Genomic DNA, 26,792 nt, shown 5'->3' on the forward strand with positions numbered 1-26,792 from the left:
GAAATAATAAAATAAAATAAGGAAATAAATGTATCTCATGTGTCTTTCATAGTTAAAGGCCTAGCTATCTACACTGGACAGAACCAAATGTCGCTTAGGGACGCCAAAAGGCTCGAGTCACACTGTCTGTCACTATACCCTGAGGGGCACATCAACATTGAAGTAGCCTATTTGAGTGACTGATATGGCCAACTGGAGATTGGAGAATATTGACAATATGTGTGCGTAAAAAGTCTTACCTTAAAAGTGATATCATAAAACTCCCTACTGTTGCTGAGTGAGGGGCGGCTCGGATAGACCAATCCGTTGGATGGAGCCCCGGCTCCGATCCCTTTACCACTTTTCCCGCTGTCTTTGCTCTTGTTCGGGGATGCAGTCGGGCTTTTGGAGGTCCCCTTGCCTTTCACTGTCTTTTTCCTGGACATGTTTCACTTTTAACGGAATTCCCGCCTGTTGTATATAATTATTTGTGCAATAACTAGACTATAAATATGGTGTTCACTGATCTGACAATATCCTTTGTTCCTTTGAATAATCTATGATATGAAAAAAAAATACGTTTCACCGGTGCGTAAAAATCATGACTGTAGACATATCCGCGTCGTTTTAAGTGCACATGCAAGTGTATAGCTTTCCTTGTCCGCTGAGCGCAATTACCATTGGTGAATACATCTCCTGCCAGTTCAAACAGTGTTTATGCAGTAATCTAAACAGATTTGACAGCTCTCTCTCTATCGCTCGCTCGCCCGCTCTCTCTACCCTCCCCTATATGGCGCACAGTTCACACCAATAACGGAAGGTAAGCACAATATGGTGTTTAGTGCGCGCATCTTGCAGAGCAGGGAAGCATCGCTACTACTGGTTGAGAGCGTTTGTGCGTTTAAGGTACAGCGGGTTGTTTTTGTGGTGTACAGTAGTCAGTGATGCAAAAAGTATTCACATATGCAAAAATGCACATGTTTGGTGACCACAAACACTGAGTATATCAAACATTGGGAATACCTTCCGAATATTGAGTTGCACCCCACCATTTTGCCCTCAGAACAGCCTCAATTCGTCTGGGCATGTGGCATCTACAACTACAAGGTGTTCAAAGCGTTCCACAGGGATGCTGGCCCATGTTTACTCCAATGCTTTCCACAGTTGTGTCACGTTGGCTGGATGTTTGGGGTGTTGGACCATTCTCGACCACACATTGGGAAACTGTTGAGCGTGGAAAAACCCCAGCAGTATTGCAGTTCTCGACACAAACTAGGGCGCCTGGCACTTACCCTGTTCAAAGGCACTTGAGTATTTTGTTTTGTCCATTCACCCTCTCAGTGGCATACATACACAATCAATTGTCTCAAGGCTTAAAAATCCTTCTTTAACCTGTCTCCTCCCGTTCATCTACACTGACTGAAATGGATTTAACAAGTGACATCAATAAGGGATCATAGCTTTCACCTGGATTCACTTAGTCAGTCGATGTCATGGCAAGTGCAGGTGTTCTTAATGTGTTGTATACTAAGTGTATATCTACATCTTCTATAGACAGTTATGTAAAGGTGAAGAAAAACTGGATGGTTGCATTTCCCAGCCAGTTGCCTACTTGAACTCACACTTTACTGTGTCAGACTAGTTGAAATGAAGTAGTTTAAATCGCACACAACCCACGCCAGTTTACAGTAAAGTCAAACATGATTCACTGGGTCCCCTTTATTTCAAGTGGACATTACATTTAGAGTATAATGTTCTGTCCTTACCGTTTATTTCTAGTGATGAATATCAAGTACTTTATATAACCGCAAGTGGCCTATCCACCTCATGAGTGATTCACAGAGACCGACAGATAATAATTTATTCCACAGTCATCTTTTCATTTAAACCTGCTATAGCTTAAGGTTCTATTCCAATAATACCAGTAGAAAGGCATTGCTTGTCCTGGAGGTTTGGGTAAGATGGGACACAATCTACCATAACAACAAAGGCTACTATGGTTATGACAACATGTCAACGTCATATGAATGGCGTAATGCCTGTGAAACATTACGGGATTATGGTCACAACACTGTGAGTTTTCATATAGACTATTCACCTGTCCTGTTCATTTGTATGTGACTAGTGAGTCCATGTGCACTAATTCTTTTTTGACTCTATGCACACACTGGACTCTATCCACACACTCACACATAATTATACTGACACTCCAACACACACACACACACACACACACACACACACACACACACACACACACACACACACACACACACACACACACACACACACACACACACACACACACACTGGACTCTATCCACACACTCACACATACTTATACTGACACTCCAACACACACACACACACACACACACACACACACACACACACACACACACACACACACACACACACACACACACACACACACACACACACACACACACACACATTCATCACACACACACACACTTAAACACCTCCACACTCACCACATATGCTGCTGCTACTGTCTATTACCTATCCTGTTGCCTAGTCACTTTACCCCTACCTATATGTACATATCTACCTCAATTACTTTGTACCCCTGCACATCGACTCGGCACTGGTACCCCATGTATATAGCCAAGCTATCATTGCTCATTGTGAATGTGTTTCTTCCTTGTGTTACAATTGTTTTTCTATTATTCTAATCATTTTCTATTGGTTTATGCATTGTTGGGAAGGGCCCGTAAGTAAGCATTTCACTGTTAGTCTACACCAGTTGTTTACCAAGCATGTGACAATTAAAATTGTATTTGAATCTCTTATATGAAAATTGCCCATTGGCACAATCATGTTCTAATATAGTCTTGTGCTGAGACAGTATAAAATGTTTTGTAACTTCCTTGTGTTTCTTATTTGGACTGTGAGGGACATGAGGCTGTCCGGTCCCGCTGGCATGGCTATTAGTCCTCATTAGAGGCAGCAGATGCCCACAGTCTGGACCTTCACACTTCTATGTAGCGTTACATCCATCTGGATGGCTCTACCTTCTACCTGTACAGACAGACAACACACTCACTCACCTCCACAACTACGTAGAAAAACAAGGGCATTTTTCACAGTGGCGACTTATCAAGTTGTTCAAAGTGGTAACTTATCACAGAAGTGGTCATAAATGGTCAGTGCATCTTCTGGCACACAGGTGCAGTCACATCCTCCCGCTGCCACCAAATGTTGTTTTGACCTACAAATAGCAAAATCAGCAGATTGAATCAGATAAATTGACTGTAGGTAGGCATCAATTCTGTTTTCCATCATATTTAGTGTACCTGTACAAACAGTGCAGGTGGCTCAGGTATTTGTGATGAGGTGAACACAATTAAAATTGGCCATGCTGGGAGAAATATGCATTGTGGGATGTAAGGACAGGAGGGAGCATTGTCCCCTCAGGGTTCTCGTCCGTTACTGTTATCACAACTCTGTAAGCGGTTCACACACCCAACTGCAAGAAGAAAGATACCTCTTCCACTGATTAGCTCTCCTTTTTTATGCATTGGATCCTATCAGATCCCTGTAACACAAAGACACACAACAATTAGGGGAATGTGTATGTAGTACAACACTGCAATGTCACTCTAGTAAGATGATTTAATGGGAAGGACATCTCACGTTGGATGATTTAAACCACTAGGTTAGTTGATGGACAACTTGCTAGGCGTACGAAATGAATTGCAATAATACATGGAATGTCTATTTTTGTCCTAAAATGTACCTTTTATTATCAAAAGACACACAATGGTGGTACAGTTTAACTGTCTTGCCATGTGAGCCCAACAAAGTACGGTGTGTCATCCCCTCAACTCTCCTATTGTAACAAAACATCTTTAGCACAGTGACATATCCCTAATCATGGGAAGGATTGGTCATTATTTATTGCATACAGTAGATGGCAACAGTGCATGCTGTTGACAAGCAAAACAGATTAATACAATTAAAGGTCATTTTTACAGGGTGTCACGAATTCCCCAATATCAGGGTGACCACATTATGTCAACATGTTTGTTTTCATAGTGTATTTGATCCAGAATTATAAGCAAGGAGCAATACCTCAGTGTCTCGTGCACCCATCGCTCATTGAATACGTCAGTGTGATTAGTCATACAGTAGGTCAAAGGTCAGGATGGGGCCAGTTCCGGGACTTAAAGTAACCCCCGAGAGTGGCCAGGTCCACAGCGGGGAAGAACGCTTCGATACGTTTCACTGCCAGGAGGGATGAACTTGTGTTCTCCTCGGACCCACCTGGGGAAGCAGGGAGACGGATAAAAGGAGGGACCGGAATGGTTAGTGTAACTGGTCGAGAGAATACAAGGACACGTTTTATATCTAGAGGAAACATTCCACTAGAGGGGGCTAGAGGACAAGGCATTTGAGTTTCTGCAAAGAGAATGTGAGTCTTGCAATTATTACAGTTTTTTCTGATTGCTTAGGTACTATCTTTGCAACTATAGGCTATTTTTGCAAAACTCTACACACTAACCACAAAACCTTACACCAAAACATTATACATCTCTTGCAAAAGCAAACAATTCTTGCAAAACTCTTCAAACTCTTTTTTTTTTAAATTGTGTTTTTGCGTCAATACAGTACACACAAACCATCATTTGAATATGCACATGAAGCACCAACTACGCACTGATAGTATAAATTAAAAACACTTGTGGCTTTTGCTTTTCTGTGTGCAGGGCATAGCAGTTTGCAGTAAAGTTGTCATACATGTAGTAAACACATACACACAGGTATCCAAATGTGTAAAGTATGGATGTGGATTCCGAACATAACACACTATCAATACAAATAAGGGGGAAAAGTTTAAAAAAATCTCTAAATGTTCTAACACTCCTCAAACAACAAAAGCGCAGTAAGAGAAAACAACAAAAAAAATTGCTAGAAGAAAAATAACTGAAAAAATGAGGCTACATCTCGCCTTCTTTGTGGGTCTGGCCATAAGACTTCACCCACATCACATGCGATGTTGTCTTGAGCTAGGCAGCGTGGAAAGTATGGCCTGGAGTGTCTCCACAAGCCTCCACCATTGCCTGTAGAAGGTCTACGCGTTGGTGGGACTGGCGATCATACACCTTCCAACACCATGCAGAGAAGAATTATTCAATAGGATTCAAGAACGGAGAGTATGGGGGGAGATTGAGTGCGATGAAAAGTGGGTGACCTGTGAACCAATTGCGGACCACAGCAGCCCCGGTGGAAACTAACATTGTCCCAGATGATAACGTACCTGGGCTGCTCTGGCCCCTGGTCATCAGGGATTAGTCTGTTATGGAGGGTGTCCAGAAATGTGATAATGTGTGCAGTGTTGTATGGGCCTAGGATTGCATGATGGTGAAGGACGCCGTTTTGACTAATAGCCGCACACATTGTTATGTTGCCACCACATTGTCCCGGGACGTTGATGATGGCACGGTGTCCAGTGATATTTCTGCAGCGGCCCCTTGTTTTTGCAAGGTTGAAACCTCCCTCGTCCACATATATTAGCTCATGATGCACTGCATCTGCTTCTAGCTCCATGACTCTCTGAAAGAGACAAGACAAACAATGTAGCACAGTAGGAAAAGACAGGGATCAGTCAATATGATGTAGCACCATACACTTCCAGTATTCATATCTCAGTTGTTTTACACGGTCTGAGTTTCTTTCGAAAGGGACTCTGTACAGCTGCTTTGTCCTAATTCTATTGCATTTCAGTAGACGAGACAGTGCAGAGACTCACTCTGTTGACATTTTGTAATATGGTGTTATCTGCCATTATGTGGTCCTGCAGTTCTCTGAGTCTGATGCAGTTAATTGCAATGACCATATTTACAATGTGGGTCTCCTGCTCTGGGGTGAACAGTCAATCTCTTCCACCAGTTTTCTTGCAGTTGTGTAAAAACATTTGAATGGTTTTAGTGACTGATCCTTCTCATTATGAACGTACAGTACATATTACTGTACCAGTAAGACTACAGCACTTATAGTTACTTACCGGTTCTCATTTCGAAATATCCGGATGATACCTGCAACAGTATAGCGGCTCAGATTTGGTTGAACCCGTTGCCCAGCCTTCCTCATGCTCATCCCATGGTTGACAACATGGTCAACCACAGTCGTTCTGATTTCATCCGTTATTGTGTTCCTGACTCCCCTTCCTCTTCCCCGTCCTCTCCTTCAACCCCGTCCTATTGGCCTCCAATGTTGTCCAAACCAAATGTTTACCCGTGGCCTATTTATAGTGCTCAAGCTCTGATTTGTAAGTGAACTCATTATCTAAAAGTGTTTTCACATGTGTCAATGTGGAAAGGCAATTGGTGAAATTGTGTAGCAATGTAGAGACCAATGTTTACAGTTTTGCTAGAAGTGTGTTATTAAATTGCAACCTGAGTGTAAAGCAGTGAGTTGTGTTTACAGTTTTGCAATAAGTGTGTCATAAAATTACAAACTGAGCGTAAAGCAGAGCACGTGCATTCAGTTTGGCACACTTGGTAAATGCATTGGCTGCAAGTGTTAATGGTTTCAGAGAAAGTGCTTCAAGAATCACTGTTTGTGTTTAAGCATTCAGAAAAAGACTGTATAACAGTCACACACACACACACTCGTACACGCACACACACAGCTGAGATCAGTTAGGCCTTCAACGCAGCTGTCGCCAACGGCAACAGCTGGCCATTTTTAAATGAAATGTGCATACTACAGAAACACGCGTCGTATCAAACTGCTTTTCACCCTCTTCTCTTTATCATGGACAACTCTGTTGTGGATAACGGCAGAGGTTCTCCCCTCCACTGCCCAGTGTTAGTGTAACTGGGACTGTCTCTGCCCTGGAAGAGGTTGTGTTCCATCAGGGAGAGAAAAGATATGTCGTTGGCCAACAGTCTTCCCACTGACTCTGCACATACTGTAGGTTTGGTTGAGAGAAAGTGAGGGGGGGAGGGAGAACAGAGGGACAGATAGAGAAAGAGGGAGGACATTTTTGAGGAAAAGGGGTGGAAAAGGTGAGTGAAAGATCAACTGTCACTTCAAACAAATATCTCAATCCAAAGCAGTCTTCTCCACCAAACTATTATGCGAATATTTAGCCAATGTGTGACATCAACCTTCCCCCCTCTTGCCAAAATGTCTGACTGGGATTTTCTTGGTTCTAGGATTGGGGGTAAACCAGCAGGAAACCCTATGCCTTGAGAAGGGAGCATTAAAAACAGGGTGCCACACAATCAAGTCTCCGGGAAGAACTTCACCTGACATAGCTGCTAGTAGAAAGCAGGTTGAACAGCGGAAGTTGAGAATCGTGTGGGCTGCTAGCCCTGACAGAAGAAATAAATCAGGGCAGGTAGGTCTGGGTCCATGTTGCGTGCCGTAGTTGACAAACTCAGTGCTAGAACAATGACATCATACTGTATCTGAATTCTGCCATGGTTATGGACATTCTCCATTGTGATAATTGTAAGTGGGGTGGTGGAATTTTGGACAGGGATGGGGAAACAAATCCAAGGCTAACAAATCCAAAACTAACTAACAATAAATAAAATAAACAAAATTCCTGATTCTTGCATGTCAAGTTAGAGCTGTGTAGTCCAAAGGTCTGCCAAGTGCCAGACTGACTGCACCTGGAAGGTGGCGAGCCACATGCGCCAGTGGAGCCCGTATGGGGAAGATAAAGCAGGGCCGTTGGATCAGGTCCCCTGGCTTACACAGGAACTGGTAGTCCTCCCACAAAGCCTCTGGGTCCTTCTGGTCCGTGCTCAAAGTACCTTGCAGAATCACCTGTGGAACGGTCGTTAAGACACTAACAGCTTACAGACGGTAGGCAATTAAGGTCACAGTTATGACAACTTAGGACACTAAAGAGGCCTTTCTACTGACTCTGAAAAACACCAAAAGAAAGATGACCAGGGTCTCTGCTCATCTGTGTGAATGTGCCTTAGGCATGCTGCAAGGAGGCATGAGGACTGCAGATGTAGCCAGGGCAATAAATTGCAATGTCCGTACTGTGAGACGCCTAAGACAGCGCTACAGGGAGACAGGACGGACAGCTGATCGTGCTCACAGTATCAGACCACGTGTAACAACACCTGCACAGGATCAGTACATCCGAACATCACACCTGCGGAACAGGTACAGGGTGGCAACAACAACTGCCCGAGTTACACCAGGAATGCACAATCCCTCCATCAGTGCTCAGACTGTCCGCAATAGGCTGAGAGAGGCTATACTGAAGGCTTGTAGGCCTGTTGTAAGGCAGGTCCTCACCAGACATCACCGGCAACAACGTTGCCTATGGGCATAAACCCACGTCGCTGGACCAGACAGGACTGGCAAAAAGTGCTCTTCACTGACGAGGTGCAGTTTTGTCTCACCGAGGGTGATGGTCGGATTCGCGTTTATTGTCGAAGGAATGAGCGTTACACCGAGGACTGTACTCTGGAGCGGGATCGATTTGGAGGTGCAGGGTCCATCATGGTCTGGGGCGGTGTGTCACAGCATCATCAGACTGAGCTTGTTGTCATTGCAGGCAATCTCAACGCTGTGCGTTACAGGGAAGACATCCTACTCCCTCATGTGGTGCCCTTCCTGCAGGCTCATCCTGACATGACCCTTCAGCATGACAATGCCACCAGCCATACAGCTCGTTCTGTGCGGGATTTCCTGCAAGACAGGAAAGTCAGTTCTCTGCCATGGCCAGCGAAGAGCCCGTTGAGCCCATTGAGCACATCTAGGACCTGTTGGATCGGAGGGTGAGGGCTAGGGCCATTCCCCCCAGAAATGTTCGGGAAATTGCAGGTTCCTTGGTGGAAGAGTGGGGTAATATCTCACAGCAAGAACTGGCAAATCTGGTGCAGTCCATGAGGAGGAGATGCACTGCAGTACTTAATGCAGTTGGTGGCCACACCAGATACTGACTGTTACTTTTGATTTTGACTTTGTTCAGGGACACATTATTCAATTTCTGCTTGTCACATGTCTGTGGAACTTGTTCAGTTTATGTCTCAGTTGTTGAATCTTGTTATGTTCATACAAATATTTACAAATGTTAATTTTGCTGAAAATAAACGCAGTTGACATTGAGGACTTTTCTGTTTCTGCTGAGTTTATATATATATGTGTGTGTGTGTGTGTGTGTGTGTGTGTGTGTGTGTGTGTGTGTGTGTGTGTGTGTGTGTGTGTGTGTGTGTGTGTGTGTGTGTGTGTGTGTGTGTGTGTGTGTGTGTGTGTGTGTGCGCGTGCGTGTGTGCGTGCGTGCGTGCGTGCGTTTGTATCTAGGAACACAAGATCCCTTAGGCTAAGCCCCTTTCTCTGGCTACTGCCAATGTGGTCATGGGGCATTTAGTCACAGACAACTGGAGTAGTAGACAGCTCAAATCCCCACTACCTGTCTCGGATTGAGATGGCAACCCGTCAACCCATCCATGTTAAAACCATGCATCAGAACCATACCTGTTGTTTGACTTAAAGAATGTACTTTTATACCTAAAAATTGATAAAAAACAGCCCTAGTGGAGGTAGTACAGAATGTTAGGCCCACTTAAATGACATATTACCCAACATAGAACTAAAGCCATTCGAGTCTTGGGAGACCAATTAGCTGGAGCCTATTCCTGTTTTTATACACAACACGGGCATTCACTGCACTTCGATGTAAAAAAATATATACATGTAACTGCCAAAATAAAGGAAACACTTGAGTAAATGAGGGATACAATGTATTGCAATCAGCCATCAGCCATTGAGGAAATGCTTCCTTTGAAATCAATGAAAGCTGCTATACTGCTCGTGTTGTGCTCGTGTTGCATCACGTCCAATGGCAAGGTGCAAGCTCGAGAATCGCAGAGGTTCAATTCTCGATGGCTGACGCACACGTTCATTCTATCTTGTGAATTGAATTAAAGTTGATATTGGTTGCATATGGCCTCAACTATACACCACTGGTTATTGTACTAAGATGTATGAAGTCAAGAAGCTACTAGCTAGCCGAAACTCTAGGTAGCTGGCTTTGACTATCTTCACAACGTAAACAAAAGCAACTTGTGTAGTTTGAGGATCATTTGGTACAGCCGCTAGCAACAATTGAATGAGTACTTGTGAAAAACTGGACCAAAGCTATTATACTTATGCATAATCTATGAATATGAACCAGTACATTTGGAGAAAATAGAATAAAGATGCTCCTCCCCTGTGCTGCTCTCAAAACAAGCTCTGTGTAGCAGGTAGAACGTCACATTGACACGACGCTGATGGCAAAGCTACTCAACGTTATGGTGGAGCTGAAGTGTTAGGGTCATGTATAAATGTGGATGAATGATGTCCCATCCCTCCAATAGAGATCCAGACACTTGTAGAATGTACAGCATGCCATTGAAGCTGTTCCGGTGGCTCGTGGTGGCCCAATGCCATTTTAAGACACTTTATGTTGGCGTTTCCTTTATTTTGGCAGTTACCTGTACATGTACATTCATCACTATCTTCCACGCCATCTCAATCTGTCTCTCTCTCGCTCTTTCATTCCATTCCCTCCTCCCTCTCCTCAGCTGTCCCAGCACTAATCCATACTCCTCCCATCATGTCCAAATCGTTAACTTCTTCCTTTATGTTTCTGGGCCAACTGTCAGGCACATTGGTAATGTCTGGTGCTGAGTGTCTACCATCTGTCAAGGCCCAATAGCCTGCTAGCCTGCTCCAGATGTGCATACAGCCAGGTGTAGGTGTTGGAGATCGGGAGTGGAGAGGCCCATGTGGACCCACTCATTGCTCACTCTTAGGGGTTGTAAACTCAAACACACAGCTTAGCCAGGCATGTGGGGAGGGGGAGTCCATACACACACAAACATGCACGCACGCAGACACACACAGCACGTCTGGTAGAGACATCAGTCAGGCCAACTCAGTGGAGCCAGGTGGAAGGCTGGTCTAATACCTCCTCTCCCTCTCTCTGACTGTCATCATTAGTCCCAATCATAAAACACCCAGACAGTGTTACAGCAGCCCTGGCTATCCTTACTGTCTGAAAATAAATACCCAGAATTCCAGGATAATCCCCAAAATACCTTAACCCTGTCTGTATCGATTTCTTTCTTTGCAAAGATGTGTCTGGGCTGAGGCAGAGGTATGGGTTGTGAGGGAATTAGATAAATAGAAGAGATAATTATATTTCTACGGTGTGGGCAAGAGGTTAGGCTCATTTAGGAGATTTCATGGCTGTTGAGGGGGTACCTCTGGTGGGTTTGGGGGTCTGTCCTGCAGCCTCCGAAGCCTGCAGGTCCGGTACGGCTTGCTTGGCCCCTCGAACAGGAACCCCAGAGATCCATCGTCAAAACTGACTGGGAACTATTGTCAGCCAGTTGAGAAAGCTTAGGTTCCCACTCACTATCAGAGTCACCTAGAGGAGAGGGTAGATGAGTTAAGACAGAGGGTCGAGGAGGAGACACAGAGGGTCGATGGGGAGAAAGGACAAGCGGGAGTGATAAGATTCCTCCAGGTACTGGCAGACAAAATAGCATGATGATTGATGAGGATTATCTGCTTTGTAAAAAATGAGGTCATAACAGCAGGGAAAGTCCTGATTTCCTGTATTTAACTGATGACTGATTAATTAAACTGAAGACGACAGTTGCCATAAAACCACTGTAGAGCCCCAATGGATCCACTAGGTGGCAATGTGATGTCAGAGCCACTCGAGGTAGACATTCTTGGGCACAGATCTAGGATAAATTACCCTTTCAAAATCCTAGTCTCAACCACGATAGGGAAAAACAAAAGTGATATCAGTTTTACTGTCAACTCACCTGGAACACTATCTGCAGCGTTCCGTTGACCATAGGTCGCCCCAGGAAGGCGAAGAGAAGGACGATGAGCTCAACAAAGTGATTGGACAGAACCTCAAAGAGATGGAACCACCATGGAAATTGGTGAATATAGTACGACATGGAGTTTGGCACCGGCTGAGTTTGGAGGGAGGGAGGGAGGGAGAAAGAGAATCAGAAAGATCCCCCCCCCCACACACACACACACCACAGAATGGCACTGTGTGGTTAGAGACAGTACTCTCCAGAACATCTCTAGAGATGACAGAGAGGGGAGTGGGGAGTCAGTAACATCACTCCTCATTTTGGGGCCTGAAGAGAGGGGCTATGTAACCCACCACATCCTTCCAGTCTCAACCACAGAACTGGGACGAGCCAAAGAGGACCACAGATTGACACCCCAGGGAGTGCACAACCGCAGGGTTCACAGAGGTTTCAAACATGAGTACATCCAGCTCAAGGAAAAAGACATTTGCCTCCATATCGATACTCAAATATGAGCAATGACAGAGGGATGGAAAGAGGCAAACGAAAGAGATTACCATACAGCACCAGTTTAGAGCTGTTTCGGGGCAGCCAGCAGGGTAGAAGAGGAGCACAAGGTAAAGGGTGTCCCCTATCACTTATATGTTTGTTTTACTTTCCTTGTGGGGACCAAACAATTGACTCCCATTGGAGTGATGTTACTGACATTTAGACAACTTTGTTCCAATATTTCTATAAATAAGTGATATTTATGCCCTTAGTAATTTGATATGCATTTTGAAAGAGTATTTTATATCATTTATTAACAAAATGTGTTTGTTTGTTTAGTAGGCTACTGTGCAGTCTACAATACATACTGTAGTAAACATGGGAAAGTGCCTAATTCCTTACATAAGGGAGAGCAGGCCATGTCTGTACTACAGAATGCGTTGCACGCGGGACACTGGTGTTATTTCATAGTTGTGATGTCTTCACTATTATTCTACAATGTAGAAAATAGTACAAATAATGAAAAAACCTGGAATGAGTAGGTTTGTCCAAACTTTGACTGGTACTTGCTTAATTAATTTGATTAATATGTTTTTTCTATTCCAAGAAAAATGAAAAACCCTCTGGGTTTTCATAAGGATGGAATGGAAAATATGGCGCTGTACAACGTGACGGTCGGCAGTACAGTACTGGGCTGTTTAACTAAAGATTCTCCGCAGGGCACGAGGAAGGAGTAGGCTATCCTTGTAAATAAGAATTTGTTTTTAACTGACTTGCCTAGTTAAATAATGGTTAGACTAAGAGCATAACATTTCTGCACCCTAATTTTCTCATTCTTGTCTAACCAATACCCAAACGGAGATTAAGTGAAACTAAAAATATCATTGACTTATCAAGACCAGTCCCCCATGCTTGCCTCAGAGCAGCGCGAAACGGTGGAAAAATAGTTGCAGGCTTTAGCATCTAACTTCAATATGCTCTTTAAATAAATAAGACTACACCATTTTTAACAGCACATTACTCAAAACTAGTGAGACTCATTTCGCCTATGATAGGCCTACAGTATATCAACAACATCAAAAAATCCAATGACGTGACTCTCCGCCAATAATTACATTTAGAGAATTGGAGAACTCTAAATTAATATTCCGTTAGGATCTGTGAGAATTTTCCGTTAGGATCTGTGAGAATATCTAAGTGGCTTTTTTATAATTTTTTAATTTTTTATAAAACGAAGTATAGAATCAATCTTTAGGATGTTTTTAACATAAATCTTCAATAATGTTCCAACCGGAGAATTTCTTTGTCTTCAGAAAAGCAATGTAACAGAGCTCGCTCTCACGTGAACGAGCGTCACGAGCTCCTGGCATTCTCCCCTCTCATTCGACCCGACATAACAGTAGAAGCATCAAACAAAGCCTTAGGAAGTGCAAAATGACCCCATAGACACTGTGTATTCGATAGGCCAAGAGTTGAAAACCTACAAACCTCAGATTTCCCACTTCCTGGTTGGATTTTTCTCAGGTTTTCGCCTGCCATATGAGTTCTTTTATACTGACAGACATCATTCAAACAGTTTTAGAAACTTCAGAGTGTTTTCTATCCAACTCTACTAATAATATGCATATATTAGCAACTGGGACTGTAGCAGGCAGTTTACTCTGGGCATGCTTTTCATCCAAACGTGAAAATGCTGCCCCCTATCCATAACAAGTTAACCTAGAGTGAGCGAGATAAAGGCAATTCTTGAACATGGGGTGAGACATTCTCACTTATTTGTAAATAAAGGCCGTTTGTTATTTAGAATTATTTATTTCTGGAGAAACCTAAATTGATTATTTAGCACACATTACTTGCTTATATTCATGAAGATGATGAGTGATTGGCAAAGGCAATCTGTAATCTGCTGGCATCATGGCACGACAACATCGCTCTAAATGCAGTCAGAAGACAGTTGAAGAAACTTGAGTGGACTTATGGAAATGCTCGGTAAGAAATGTTGGTTTTTCTTTAAGAAGCCCTCCTGTTCTCCACTCATTACCTGTATTAACTGCACCTGTTTGAACTCGTTACCTGTATAAAAGACACCTGTCCACACACTCAATCAAACAGACTCCATACTCTCCACAATGGCCAAGACCAGAGAGCTGTGTAAGGACATCAGGGATAAAATTGTAGACCTGCACAAGGCTGGGATGAGTTACAGGACAATAGGAAAGCAGCTTGGTGAGAAGGAAAGAACTGTTGGCGCAATTATTAGAAAATGGAAGAAGTTCAAGATGACGGTCAATCACCCTCGGTCTGGGGCTCCATGCAAGATCTCACCTCGAGGGGCATCAATAATCATGAGGAAGGTGAGGGATCAGCCTAGAACTACACGGCAGGACCTGGTCAATGACCTGAAGAGAGCTGGGACCACAGTCTCAAAGAAAACCATTAGTAACACACTACGCCGTCATGGATTAAAATCCTGCAGCGCACGCAAGGTCCCCCTGCTCAAGCCAGCGCATGTCCAGGCCCGTCTGAAGTTTGCCAATGACCATCTGGATGATCCAGAGGAGGAATGGGAGAAGGTCATGTGGTCTGATGAGACAAAAATAAAGCTTTTTGGTCTAAACTCCACTCGCTGTGTTTGGAGGAAGAAGAAGCATGAGTACAACCCCAAGAACACCATCCCAACCGTGAAGCATGGAGGTGGAAACATCATTCTTTGGGGATGCTTTTCTGCAAAGGGGACAGGACGACTGCACCGTATTGAGGGGAGGATGGATGGGGCCATGTATCGCACGATCTTGGCCAACAACCTCCTTCCCTCAGTAAGAGCATTGAAGATGGGTCGTGGCTGGGTCTTCCAGCATGACAACAACCCGAAACACACAGCCAGGGCAACTAAGGAGTGGCTCCGTGAGAAGCATCTCAAGGTCCTGGAGTGGCCTAGCCAGTCTCCAGACCTGAACCCAATAGAAAATCTTTGGAGGGAGCTGAAAGTCCGTATTGCCCAGCGACAGCCCCGAAACCTGAAGGATCTGGAGAAGGTCTGTATGGAGGAGTGGGCCAAAATCCCTGCTGCAGTGTGTGCAAACCTGGTCAAGAACTACAGTATGATCTCTGTAATTGCAAACAAAGGTTTCTGTACCAAATATGAACCAAGTTCTGCTTTTCTGATGTATCAAATACTTATGTCATGCAATAAAATGCAAATTAATTACTTAAAAATCATACAATGTGCAAAATCGGCAGTGTATCAAATACTTGTTCTCCCCACTGTATATATTTATTTTTTTATTATCAGAACTGACGCTCGGGTTTGCATTGCAAATGAGGGCATAAACTGGGTCAAGATGCCAGCAGAGTAAGTAGACCTTTATGTAAAGACCTACAACACCTTCGGTATGCATACCGGTAGATCTAAAAATGCTTTTTTCAAAGGAAAAACCTCAACCAATTTCTAAAGATTGTTGACATCCAGTGGAAGCGATAGAAACTGCAAGAAGGTCCCTTAGAAATCTGGATTCCCAATGAAACCTCATTGAAAAGAGAGTGACCTCAAAAAAAATAATCTGAATGGTTTGTCCTCGGGATTTCGCCTGCCAAATAAGTTCTGTTATAGTCACAGACATGATTCAAACTGTTTTAGAAACTTCAGAGTGTTTTCCATCAAAATCTACTAATAATATGCATATCTTAGCTTCTGGGCATGAGTAGTTTAATTTGGGCATGCTTTTCATCCAAAATTCCGAATGCTGCCCCCTATCCTAGAGAAGTTAAATTAACTTTATGACAAAAAAATATGCACAATCGTTTGTCTCTACATTAACTAACATATTCCTCTCAATTGTACATTTTTTGCTTGACTCGTTATGACGTTATAACTACTTACATTTGCTTCCACCGTAATGTTTTGTCAGTCATCTTTACTGAAGAAAGTCACCAGTGACGGTAGTGTATTCGTCATTGGAACCACTCGATATGATTGGTCATATAAAAACCTGGGGACCGAAATGCATAATGAATGCTCTAACTCCCCCTTGTGGTGGTCTGGAGCAATGACGCCATGACGCTGGATACCTCTAAGTCCCGTGGTGTAAGCTCACAACTTTGAAAGGAGGAACCACTGTATATGTAAACATTTATAAAAACCTAAATTATATTTTTGGTCTTAATTTAAAGTTAGGGTTAGGCATTAGGGTTAGCAGTGTGGTTAAGGTTAGGGTTAAGATTCAAATCTGATTGTATGACTTTGTGGCCAGCTAGTGACCACTCTGCAGACCTCATGACAATAAATGCCAACCTGCGTGACAAACATAAAATGTATCTGAGCATAAATGCAAAATAGCTCAAAAGTTGTTTGGCATAAAACCATGGGACAGAATGGAAACAACATGGTATGTTATTATAATACCACACCTTCAGGGTGGTTTCCTGGGCTAAGTCAATTTGGTGCCTCTTTTAGAAATGTCCTGAGAGGGCTGTTTCAGTGCAGGGTCAGACTGGAGTGTCTGTCTGTGTGTGTGTGTGTGTGTGTGTGTGTGTGTGTGTGTGTGTGTGTGTGTGTGTGTGTGTGTGTGTGTGTGTGTTCCAGCACACCCCCAGACAGCCTAGTGTACCTGGCCTGCAACCTCAGATAACCAAACATACCCCAGCGTGTACACAGCAAACAAACCAACAAAAACAAACACACCACCCACCAACCCACTCAGCCAGCCTCTAGCCTCCGCAGTCTTCCTATCCAGGATGCATTGCGCTGGGTGGCCCTGCCATGAGTTTGGAGGCTGAAAGGGAGCAGTGTATCAGAGTCCGGTAGGAGGGGGTGGAGGGGGTTGAAATGTACATCTGCTTTACCCCTGGGGGTGTTGACAAGTTTGGAGCTGGCAGGTCAATGTTTAGATGGGGATATGAGTCTGACTGCCTGCATGGAGTCCTCAGGCTCCCATATATGATTTTCCATAAACCCATGTTAAACATGGAAATCCAGTTTAAACACAAATACTATTGGAATATTTCCTTTCTTTTTTGAACACTTTTTGTAAAAGGCGTTCATTTACGGTCTCTGATCCATACAGGTTCACTTGGCTGACCCCTATTACCAGAAACCCATTAGCCTCCAAGTGAAGCCCTGACAAAGTTTACATAATGTAGGCTGGTGAATCTATAACGGGGGCTTGCCCCAGGGGCTCAATGGGCCTGAAATAGACCCCTGTTTGTCCCCGACATCAGACTCTTTCAGATAGGTGTGAGGGTCCACAGACAGAGGTTCCTTTGAGTTAATAGGGCATAGACAGGGGGCTGGTAAGGGGGTATTGTGAGGTGCCAGGCCTCTGATAACCAGAGGAATCTTCAAATGAAGCACTGCTATCACATATTTTCCAACTCTAGGGACATAGACCTTCCAGGTGAGCCCGACGGCCCAAGTTTGGGGGTCTGGGTCATGGACTATTATGACAATACTGATAGGGTAGAGCAGTAACACAAATGTACATGGACACACTTATCCACTTAAAAAAACAAAGTTAACTCAAATCAACTGTAGCAGTTCAGCTGGTCTGTGTCTTATATCATGACTCTATGGCCTATAACTTGCTACAGCAGCGTCTTAAAAGTCATGTTGACCAAAGAAAATAAACATGTTTCCCATTTCATGGGTAATCCACCCAGCAGGCGAACAGCCCAAAGCAGAGTACTGAAGGCCAGGGCTAACAGATGGAGAATGGGTTTGTCATATGCCAAAACCTGTATAGTGCAGTGAAGTGAACCTACTGTACTGTACTACTGTACTACTGTCCAAGGTAGTGAGGTTCCTAGTTTCAATATTTAGTCTCGGAAAATTCTTTGTCGTTTGTTAGAGTGGTGTACGAGGAAGTAGCCCCTAGACACTGATCCAATGTCAGCTTACTGTGTCCTCCCCTTGATGGTTAAGGTTAGTATTTGGTGAGGGGAAGCTGATCCTTGATCTGTGTATGGGGGTAAGTTCTACCAAGAGCATGTCAGTCAAGTAAGTATGCACGCATCAGTAGAGTTTGTTAAGCCCAACTACAGACCGACCGTTCAGGGACTTTTTCCAAGGCAATAAAAAGCCACAGTCAGCCAGACCATTCAGTCTCCAGAGAGACATTGTGTATTCCTGGTCTCTGTCATTAGACGAGATACTCCAAGCTGTGTGGGTTAGTCTAGAGATGACACAGTATTGTGGTGTCCTCTCCTATAGGGATGATTTATTCAAACATCGAGGCAGACTGTGGTTCCCAATACAGTACGATTTTCAGAGCTGTGTCCCATCATATGCTTTAAGAAATGTCTTGGCACCCACTAAGTTAACAGAAGCAATATTTCTTAGCCAGGACTACGTCTTAAACCATGACCTCAATTGGTTTCAATTGAACGTTTAGGTGTGTGTAGCTTATTGTTTGTCCTGGGGCGCCCCGTCTAAGGAGAATATCTAGCTTAAGGAAGCACTGGTCTGTCCACAGCCAGCCAGACAGGAGCAGTCGATCCAATGGCGTGGCACAGGAGGTAAGGGAAGATAGATAATAAAGTAATTTGTTTAATCCAGTTAAGGATGGCAGGCGATTGATAAAGGTCATCAGCCTTGGCCTGATCTCTCAGGACGACCCAGCACAGGACAGGCCATGGGAAAGCCCTGACGACAGGACGCCAAGGACAAGCACTGCCCACAAGCATTGCGGTAACTGTATTGCACTGAGCCCACACAAACACACGCATACAGACTCAAGAACCCCAAGCACACACCTCGTAGTGGTAGTCCATGCACGTCAGGTCCCTCCAGCATCTTGATTATCCCCTGCAGAGAAGAGGAAGACCTGTCAACTATTGAGCTCAACTCGAGGTGACATTTTAAAGGTGCAGAAAAAAACAGTACTTAAAATGGGACACCATCTTTACCTGGCCGATGGTTCTGTCCAGGTGTGTTAGTTTGTGGGTAGCATATCATTGGGACATACTGTAATAACATTTCCTGCTCCAATTGATCTAGAGTCTGTAAAGAATCCGTAGATTTTCTGTATTGGATCGGTCTTTATCTACACTGAACAGAACTATAAAAACGCAACATGCAACAATTTCAAAGATTTGACTGAGTTACAGGTCATAAAGAAATCAATCAATTGAAGTACATTCATTAGGTCCTAATCTATGGATTTCACATGACTGGGAATACAGATATGTATTTGTTGGTCACATATACCTTTAAAAAAATATGGGCCTCACAATGGGCCTCAGGATCTCGTTGCATTATTTTGGGGCATTCAAATTGCTATTATTGTCCGTAGCTTATGCCTGCCTATGCCATAACTCCAAAGACACCACTGGGCACTCTGTTCACAACGTTGACATCAGCAAACCACTCATCCACACATCGCCATGCACATGGTTTGCGGTTGTGATGCCGGTTGGACGTACTGACAAATTCTCCAAAGCGACATTGGATGAGACTTATGGTAGAGAAATAATTAACATTCAATTATCTGGCAACAGCTTTGGTGAACATTCCTGCAGTCAGCATGCCAATTACATGCTCCCTCAAAACTTGAGACATCTGTGTCATTGTGTTGTGACAAAACTGCACATTTTAGAATGGCCTTTTATTGTTCCCAGCACAAGATGCACCTGTTTAATGATCATGCTGATTAATCAGCTTCTGGATATGCCACACCTGTAAGGTGGATGGATTATCTTGGCAAAGGTGAAATGCTCAGTATGTCCCAATGATATGCTAACTAACACATCAAACTAACACACCTGGACAGAACCACCGGCCAGATAAAGATGCAGGGTCCCATTTTAAGTACTGTTTTTTTCTGCACCTTTAAAATGTCAACTTGAGTTGAACTCAATGATTGACAGGTCACATTTTTGTGCATATGGAACATTTCTGGGATCTATTATTTCAGCTCATGAAACACGAGACCAAGAATTTACATTTATATTTTTGGTCAGTGTAATTTATCATCCTATAAATTACCATGAAACCAGAACTTCAGGCCTAGTAGCATGTCAATAAACTATATAATCAAGCCTAGTGTTTTCAGTGATCATTCAATAGGAACCCATGCCAGCAGAAGGGTGTGCTGTCAATCACAACCAAATCAATTTAACATGGAAACAGTTCTGAACGATTGCAAGATATACGTCAATGGGCTGGCATTATAGTTTGTGTTTATTAGACAAGAGGGACTTCATATTCAACCAATCTCCCTCATGCTGGCCAAAGCTGCAGCTTACTTGTGCTGGTAACTAGCCATCACTAGCAGCTAGCAAGCAGCTAACTCTGGAGCGCTAATAGTCAGCGCATGGCTACTCACACAGAAGCCCTCAAAACAATGTCAGAAGAACAGTGATATGGAAAACAACCTGTTCCATAAAGGTTATTTCTGCTCGTCATTTCTGGCAGAATAAACATCTGTATACAGCTCTGACAAAAAACCATTTGCCATGTTTGAATATACAGTCTCTTTCCAAGCCTTTTATAAATGGCAGTATTGTCTGTGTACTTGAAGAGAAGGTTTATTGGATTGAAAAGATGAGAGGAAAGCAAGATTATCCTGCACAAATGTAATTCCCACTCCCTCTCATTTTTATCCCGCTATCCATCTGTTGAGGTACAACAACACTTTACATCACAGATCACACCACACCATCACAGTGTGTGTGTGTGTGTGTGTGTGTGTGTGTGTGGCTGGCTAGATGAAAACGCAGGGCTATAGAAATGAGTTCAGTCCATCTATGGTAACCATACTGAGAATGAAAACTGTTGTGCTGTGTCTAATCAACTTGAACAGCAGCTAGTAGCAACTTTGTATGAAAGGCAGTGAAGAAATAGTAGTTATCATGTCATTAAGTAGAAGTTCATCACAGGGCTCCTGAATCCGACCATTTAGTCGCATTTTGCAACCTTTTGCGACCTTTTTTACAAATGTATTGGTCGCATTCTACATGGTTACCTCAAAATGTATTTTTTAGGAGGCTAAAACCATGATTTGGTCAAACAGTAAAGTACATTATCCTCATGAAAGTGTCTGCCTGCCACTCCTGTGCCTGCTTTGCTGGGGACTGCTGCTGTGTCAAGTAAGCCACTAATGATCTACTTTCCCAGGGGCAAATATTTATTTGGATTTTATAACATTTTAAAATCCAATTGGGGAAAATACAGCTATGCTGTTATCACAGTTGGAGGGAGGAGGTTCTCAGCTTTCTGTAGGTATACTTTTTTATTTCTAAACTCTCAATTTGAGTTCAATAGCAACTATTTTACAAACAAGATATTTGATATGGCTTTGAGATATGGAGCATGCAAAATGCACATTGGCCATTGTGAGTGCATAGGCCCTCTTTGGGCGGTAGGCTGCAACATATTTTGGGAAATTGCATTTAGCGTTAGGTTAATACGTGGCTACTAGCAGTGGGTATTATATTTAGTGCTAGCGATCTAGCTAATGTGTTTTGAGTTTCCACTTAATCAGGTGGTGAATTAGCCCCAAATAAATTAGCCTATGATATTAGAGCACATAAAGATTCAGGCAGATTCATCTCTATTGAACAAAAAAAATCTGAAAATTCTAGAGCCAAATTTTGTGGATCCAAAATGCATGAAAATAGCTGGATTAGGTTGAACATTACAATATTTTGAATCACAATAGGAAAAGATGAAACAACTTATTTATTTAATACCATCTCAGCAATCTATTCCACTTTTTAATAAAGCACTGTGAATGACTTGATAAGGTGATAATAATATTTAATGTAGCTGACATTTTATGTAATGATGGTCCCGGGAATCGAACTGGACTTGGTCTTTTAATAAATAGGGCTATCTTCGTTATTCCACCCCTACCTCCTCACAACAAATAATTGGCTCAAACGCACTAAGAAGGAAAAAAATTGCACAAATTAACTTTTAACAAGGCACACCTGTTAATTTAAATGTATTCCTGGTGACTACCTCATGAAGCTGGTTGAGAGAATGCCAAGAGTGTGCAAAGCTGTCATCAAGGCAAAGGGTGGCTATTTTGAAAAATCTCAAATATTAAATATATTTTGATTTGTTTAACACTTTTTTGGTTACGACATGATTCCATATGTGTTATTTCATAGTTTTGATGGCTTATATTATTCTCCAATGTAGAAAAAAAGTTAAGATAAAGAAACCCTGGAATGAGTAGGTGTCCAAACGTTTGACTGTTACTGACCATCCGGTACTAATATAATCCATCCAGTGTCGAAAATGCTGTCTTCTCCCGGGAGGAGGCTGCCAAAGGTATCTGCCAATATCCTTTGGTCAAGTCGAGGGTGCTGATGTACCTGGCCTTTCCCAATCGGTCGATGAGCTCGTTCACCCTCAGCATGGGGGTAGGCGTCGAATAAGCTGATGTCGTCCACACCCTGGAAATCATTACAGAAGCGTAGGCTACCGTCCTGTTTGGGCACCAACACGATGGGGCTGCACCATGCGCTGTAGGAATCTTCGACGACTACCATCCTCAGCATAGCCTCCACTTCTTGCTTTACGGCCTACCTTCGCGCCTCTGGAATCCAATGTGGCCTCTTTCGTACTGTTTCCCCAGACCGGGTGCAGACGTGGTGTTCAATGAGGGTTGTGAGGCCCGGCTTCTCGGAGAACAGGCGCCGTGTTCCGATCAACGAGCTCCCTGAGCGCTTGCTTCTGGGCCGGGTTGAGGTCCTCATTGCTCGGGACCACCATTGGCGTCCTGGGTCCTGACCATAACACAGCCAAGGCTGTCCTCCCGTGTCACTTCTTCAACAGGTTCACGTGGTAAATCTGTTGGGGTTTCCAAATCCCCTGCTGCCATACTCGGTAATTGACGGTCCCAGCTTCTCTATCACCCCGAACGGCCCGTTGCCAGGATGTACCGGTGTCCTCGTGCTGTTTTTACCAGGGGTCCCACTATGTCCATGGCGATGCGTTCAAAGGGCATCCCGATGATCGGTTGGGGGACCAGCAGGGTTTCGGAAGTGTGCTTTTGGGGCAGTGATTTGGCACTCTGGGCAGCTGCGACAATAGCCTTCCACGGCCCTCCTCATTCTGGGCCAGTGGAACCGGGCGGCGATCCGTTCCCGGATCTTCTCCATTCCCAGGTGCACCCCCAACAGGTGGGTGTGGGCCAGCTGAAGAATGGTTCCCACGTACCGTTGGGGCAGCAACAGTACCTCTCAAAGTTCCCCCTGTTGGCACGAAACCTGATACAAAAGGTTATTCTTGATTTGGAAATGGGGGTATCGCCAGTCACTCACCCCTGGAAGAAGCTGTCCGTCCACAGCTATCACTTGGGCTGTGGCGGCTTTGAAGTTCGGATCCTCTCACTGGGCAGTCCCAAATTGTCCCCTCAGTTGGCCCCCAGTGGGTGTCTCTACTGGTCCCTTGAAATCGAGGGGGGGGATGGGCTCCTCCTCCAGTAGTTCACCTGGGGGTCGGGTTCTGACACCCCCCTCCGACTCCGGACCCATATATACGGGTTTGTCAACCGCTTTCTTCCGGGCCGCACAGGCGACGGGTCGTCCTCGCTCTCGTCTTCGGACAGCTCGTACCTTTTTCCTCAGCTCGTGCCTCCACAGTGCCGCAAACAGCGGACAATCTCATCCCACGAAGAGGGGTACCGGCAAATCCTTGTGGCATCACGATATTAGCCCGTACGGTTGGATACTGCTTTGTGTCACCGTGGACACAGGAAATCCCCTAGTTCAGGTAGCTCGTGGTTACGAGCGTAACTATACTTCCGGAGTCTAATAGAGCTTCTGTGTCGTGTCTGTCAACCTTCACCAGGACCATGGGTGCCATTGGTTCATGTTGCGCCTAACAGGAGGCGACGTAGTTCACTGCGTGGCCCACCTTGCCTCCGGGGCTTGCTAATGGCATCAACTCCTCTCAAGCCGGGCTAATCCAGGCAAGGTTCCCCCGGGCGCCACACTCGAAACACCTCCTTTGGTCTCCATCAACCTGGGGTCGTCGTTGGCTGGTCGCCTCTCCCCCAGCCATCTGTCCATGGGTCTGCAGCACTCTGGCCCTGCCGACTGTCGTTTCGGGGTACACAGCAGTGGGGCTCTCCTTCCGTCCCCTTGGACGGATCCCCGACTCGGCCCGGCTCTCTCTCAGCAGGGCCTCAGTGTTCTGATGCGTCTCCACTGCTCCCAGGAGGCCTTCCAATGTCTGGGGCGTGCATAGACTCGCTGCGCTCTTCATGTCGTGGGGTAGCACCCATAAGAAGCTATCCAGGACCACTTTGTCTAGAATGGAGAGGGTGGATACGTTGGTTAGGAGCCATGACCTGGTGACGCACAGTAGAATGCTCATCTGGGCTCGGGGGGGATGCGTCGGCCACAAACCTCCAGTTGTGGAACAGTTGGGCCCGATGGGCCAGGCTGTACCCATAGCGGCTGAGTATCTCCAGTTTGAGTCCGTCGTAGTTAGCCGCCTGTTCGTCGTTAAGGTCCCAATACGCCTTTTGGGTGTTCCCGTAGAGGAACGGGGCCAGCAGACTTGCCCACTTTGGCCTTGGCCATCCTTCCCGTAGTGGTGTCCGTTCAAATGTGTAGAGGTATGTTTTGATGTGGTCGTCTTCCATTAGCTTGATTAAAAACTGGTTTGGATGCGATTCAGTAGGCGCTCCTCCTTGTAGCTTCCTGATTTCCTCAACGAGGTGGACATTTTGTAGCCGCTGTTCCTCCAGCGTTCGTTCCTGAACCGCCAGTTGTGCTTGTTGGGCATGGACAAACTGAGCTACAGTATCAACTCATCCATGCTGATGCTGCGTAAACGTCAACCCTGATCCGACCACGTTATCAGATTTACCGCATTCTCCACCACTTGTGGCAGACCAGGGGGTTTGGTCAAGACGTTCACATAGATCAGACACGGACAGAGTTGGATTAGCTCGGTTTCAAGGGTGTTTATTTAAATAACAAACAAAAATTTTTAAAAATAGGTCTCCACCAGGAAACCTTCTCTGGGATACCGTCTTCTGGGCTCCGGATCTTGCTGTATCCTGTGGGGAACAAAACTAAGCTCTCTCCATTATCCCTGGGACTGAGCACGACTGTATGGGAGTAACCTCTCTTCCCCCAGTCCCATCTCCCGTGAGCTGCCCTTCTGGCAGTTTTATGGGCCTCGTCCAGCTGGTGAGCAATCAGCCCCTTGATTACTCACCAACCACAATCAGCCCCAATTAGTACTGGCCGGAGAGCCTGTCTAGACCTGGCACGTCCAGCAGAGGGAGCCATCGCCCCGTGATGTGGACTCCGTCTGTCACCAGGCCTCAACGAGTCTCCCCCTGGTGGCTGACCTGCTGTACGCCACTATATATATATACACATCTTTGCACTTAAATAACGAATGGAGGACACTTTTCCCGTGGTTCCTTTTCATGCCAGCCAGGTAGGCAATACTCCTGTTGTAAAGATAACCAATGTGCTTAATATTAGGAAAGTTGAGAAATAAATATTGTAGGCCTAACCTATAGAAAGCTGATGGGACCCTTCTCTTTCTAATAGAGGCTATCACTGTTTTCCTCACGCAATTGCATAGCCTAAAGAATTGTTGCGCAACAGCTTGGAGAAGTCTAATTACCATGACTAAACGGTCATGTGGAATTTGACTGCCTTCATGACTCGTGACCGGCGGTGTGGCGGTAATACGGTCACCACAACAGCCCTAGGTGTGAATACTTTCTGAAGGCACTGTAGCTTATATTTGTCATTCACTATTGTACCCTTTACGTTCAGAACTACACTCAAACAAGTTGGTTAATACAAGTCGTCAATCAAGCCCTATCATTGAAGTGCCTACATCCTACACGGTCCTGTGCCTATGCCATCGTGCCCTATAATGTGTGAATCCTCGTCTTCATTAAACCCACCTCAACTGTAATTTACCTGTCTCATCTGTGTTCGGATCAGCACCTGGGAGCGAACATTAAGCAATACCAAACCTAAGAATATACAGTCCACCAAGTCCTTAATTTCAAACTTTGTTGGTATCTAGTTGTTAATAATATGCTTTGCTTAGATCTAAGACTGGTATTAAGGCACACCCTGTAGTTGGCCCTGCATATCAATCAAAATGAATAATATATGTTACAATATATTACAATATACACTAACAAAACAAGGGACTTTTAGATAGGAAGACCTGAGACAAGCTGTCAAACTGCATGTCCAGAGAGTGCGCAGACAATTTTGAGTCCTAAAGCCATCCTCTCAATTACTAAAGCAGTTTAATGAGCCGAGAGAGAGGGGGATTTCTGCCTATGCATTGATAGATATGAAGCTGGATTTAATGTGCATAATCACATTAAATAAATCAACAAATTAAATTAACAGGAAAGACAAGGAAGGACAAGTGAGGTAAATGAGCAAAAAGAGCTGACTTGTGTGATTAACGGGAAGATTGCAAAATTAGGTTGCTGTTAAACATTCTGATTGGTGTCATCCTCCCAACTAAAAGTCCCAATACGACATACTGTATCACTTTACATT

At 44.4% G+C, this 26,792-nt stretch overlaps 1 protein-coding gene and 1 pseudogene across 1 annotated transcript in view; both read right to left on the reverse strand.

Annotated features, from left to right (window-relative positions):
- LOC120029304 (ras-related protein Rab-26-like) overlaps positions 1-425 on the reverse strand; it is an 80,336-nt gene extending 79,911 nt beyond the window's left edge. The window contains exon 1 of the mRNA XM_038974524.1: positions 240-425. Within this exon, the coding sequence (XP_038830452.1) occupies positions 240-425 (186 nt within the window). The remainder of the gene's footprint in view (positions 1-239) is intronic.
- A 3,710-nt stretch (positions 426-4,135) lies between these two features.
- Positions 4,136-22,988, reverse strand: LOC120029689 (annotated as a pseudogene).
- Between the last annotated feature and the right edge of the window lie 3,804 nt (positions 22,989-26,792).

The sequence above is a fragment of the Salvelinus namaycush genome, chromosome 35 (assembly GCF_016432855.1).
Source record: "Salvelinus namaycush isolate Seneca chromosome 35, SaNama_1.0, whole genome shotgun sequence".
In the NCBI taxonomy this organism is placed as follows: Eukaryota; Metazoa; Chordata; class Actinopteri; order Salmoniformes; family Salmonidae; genus Salvelinus; species Salvelinus namaycush.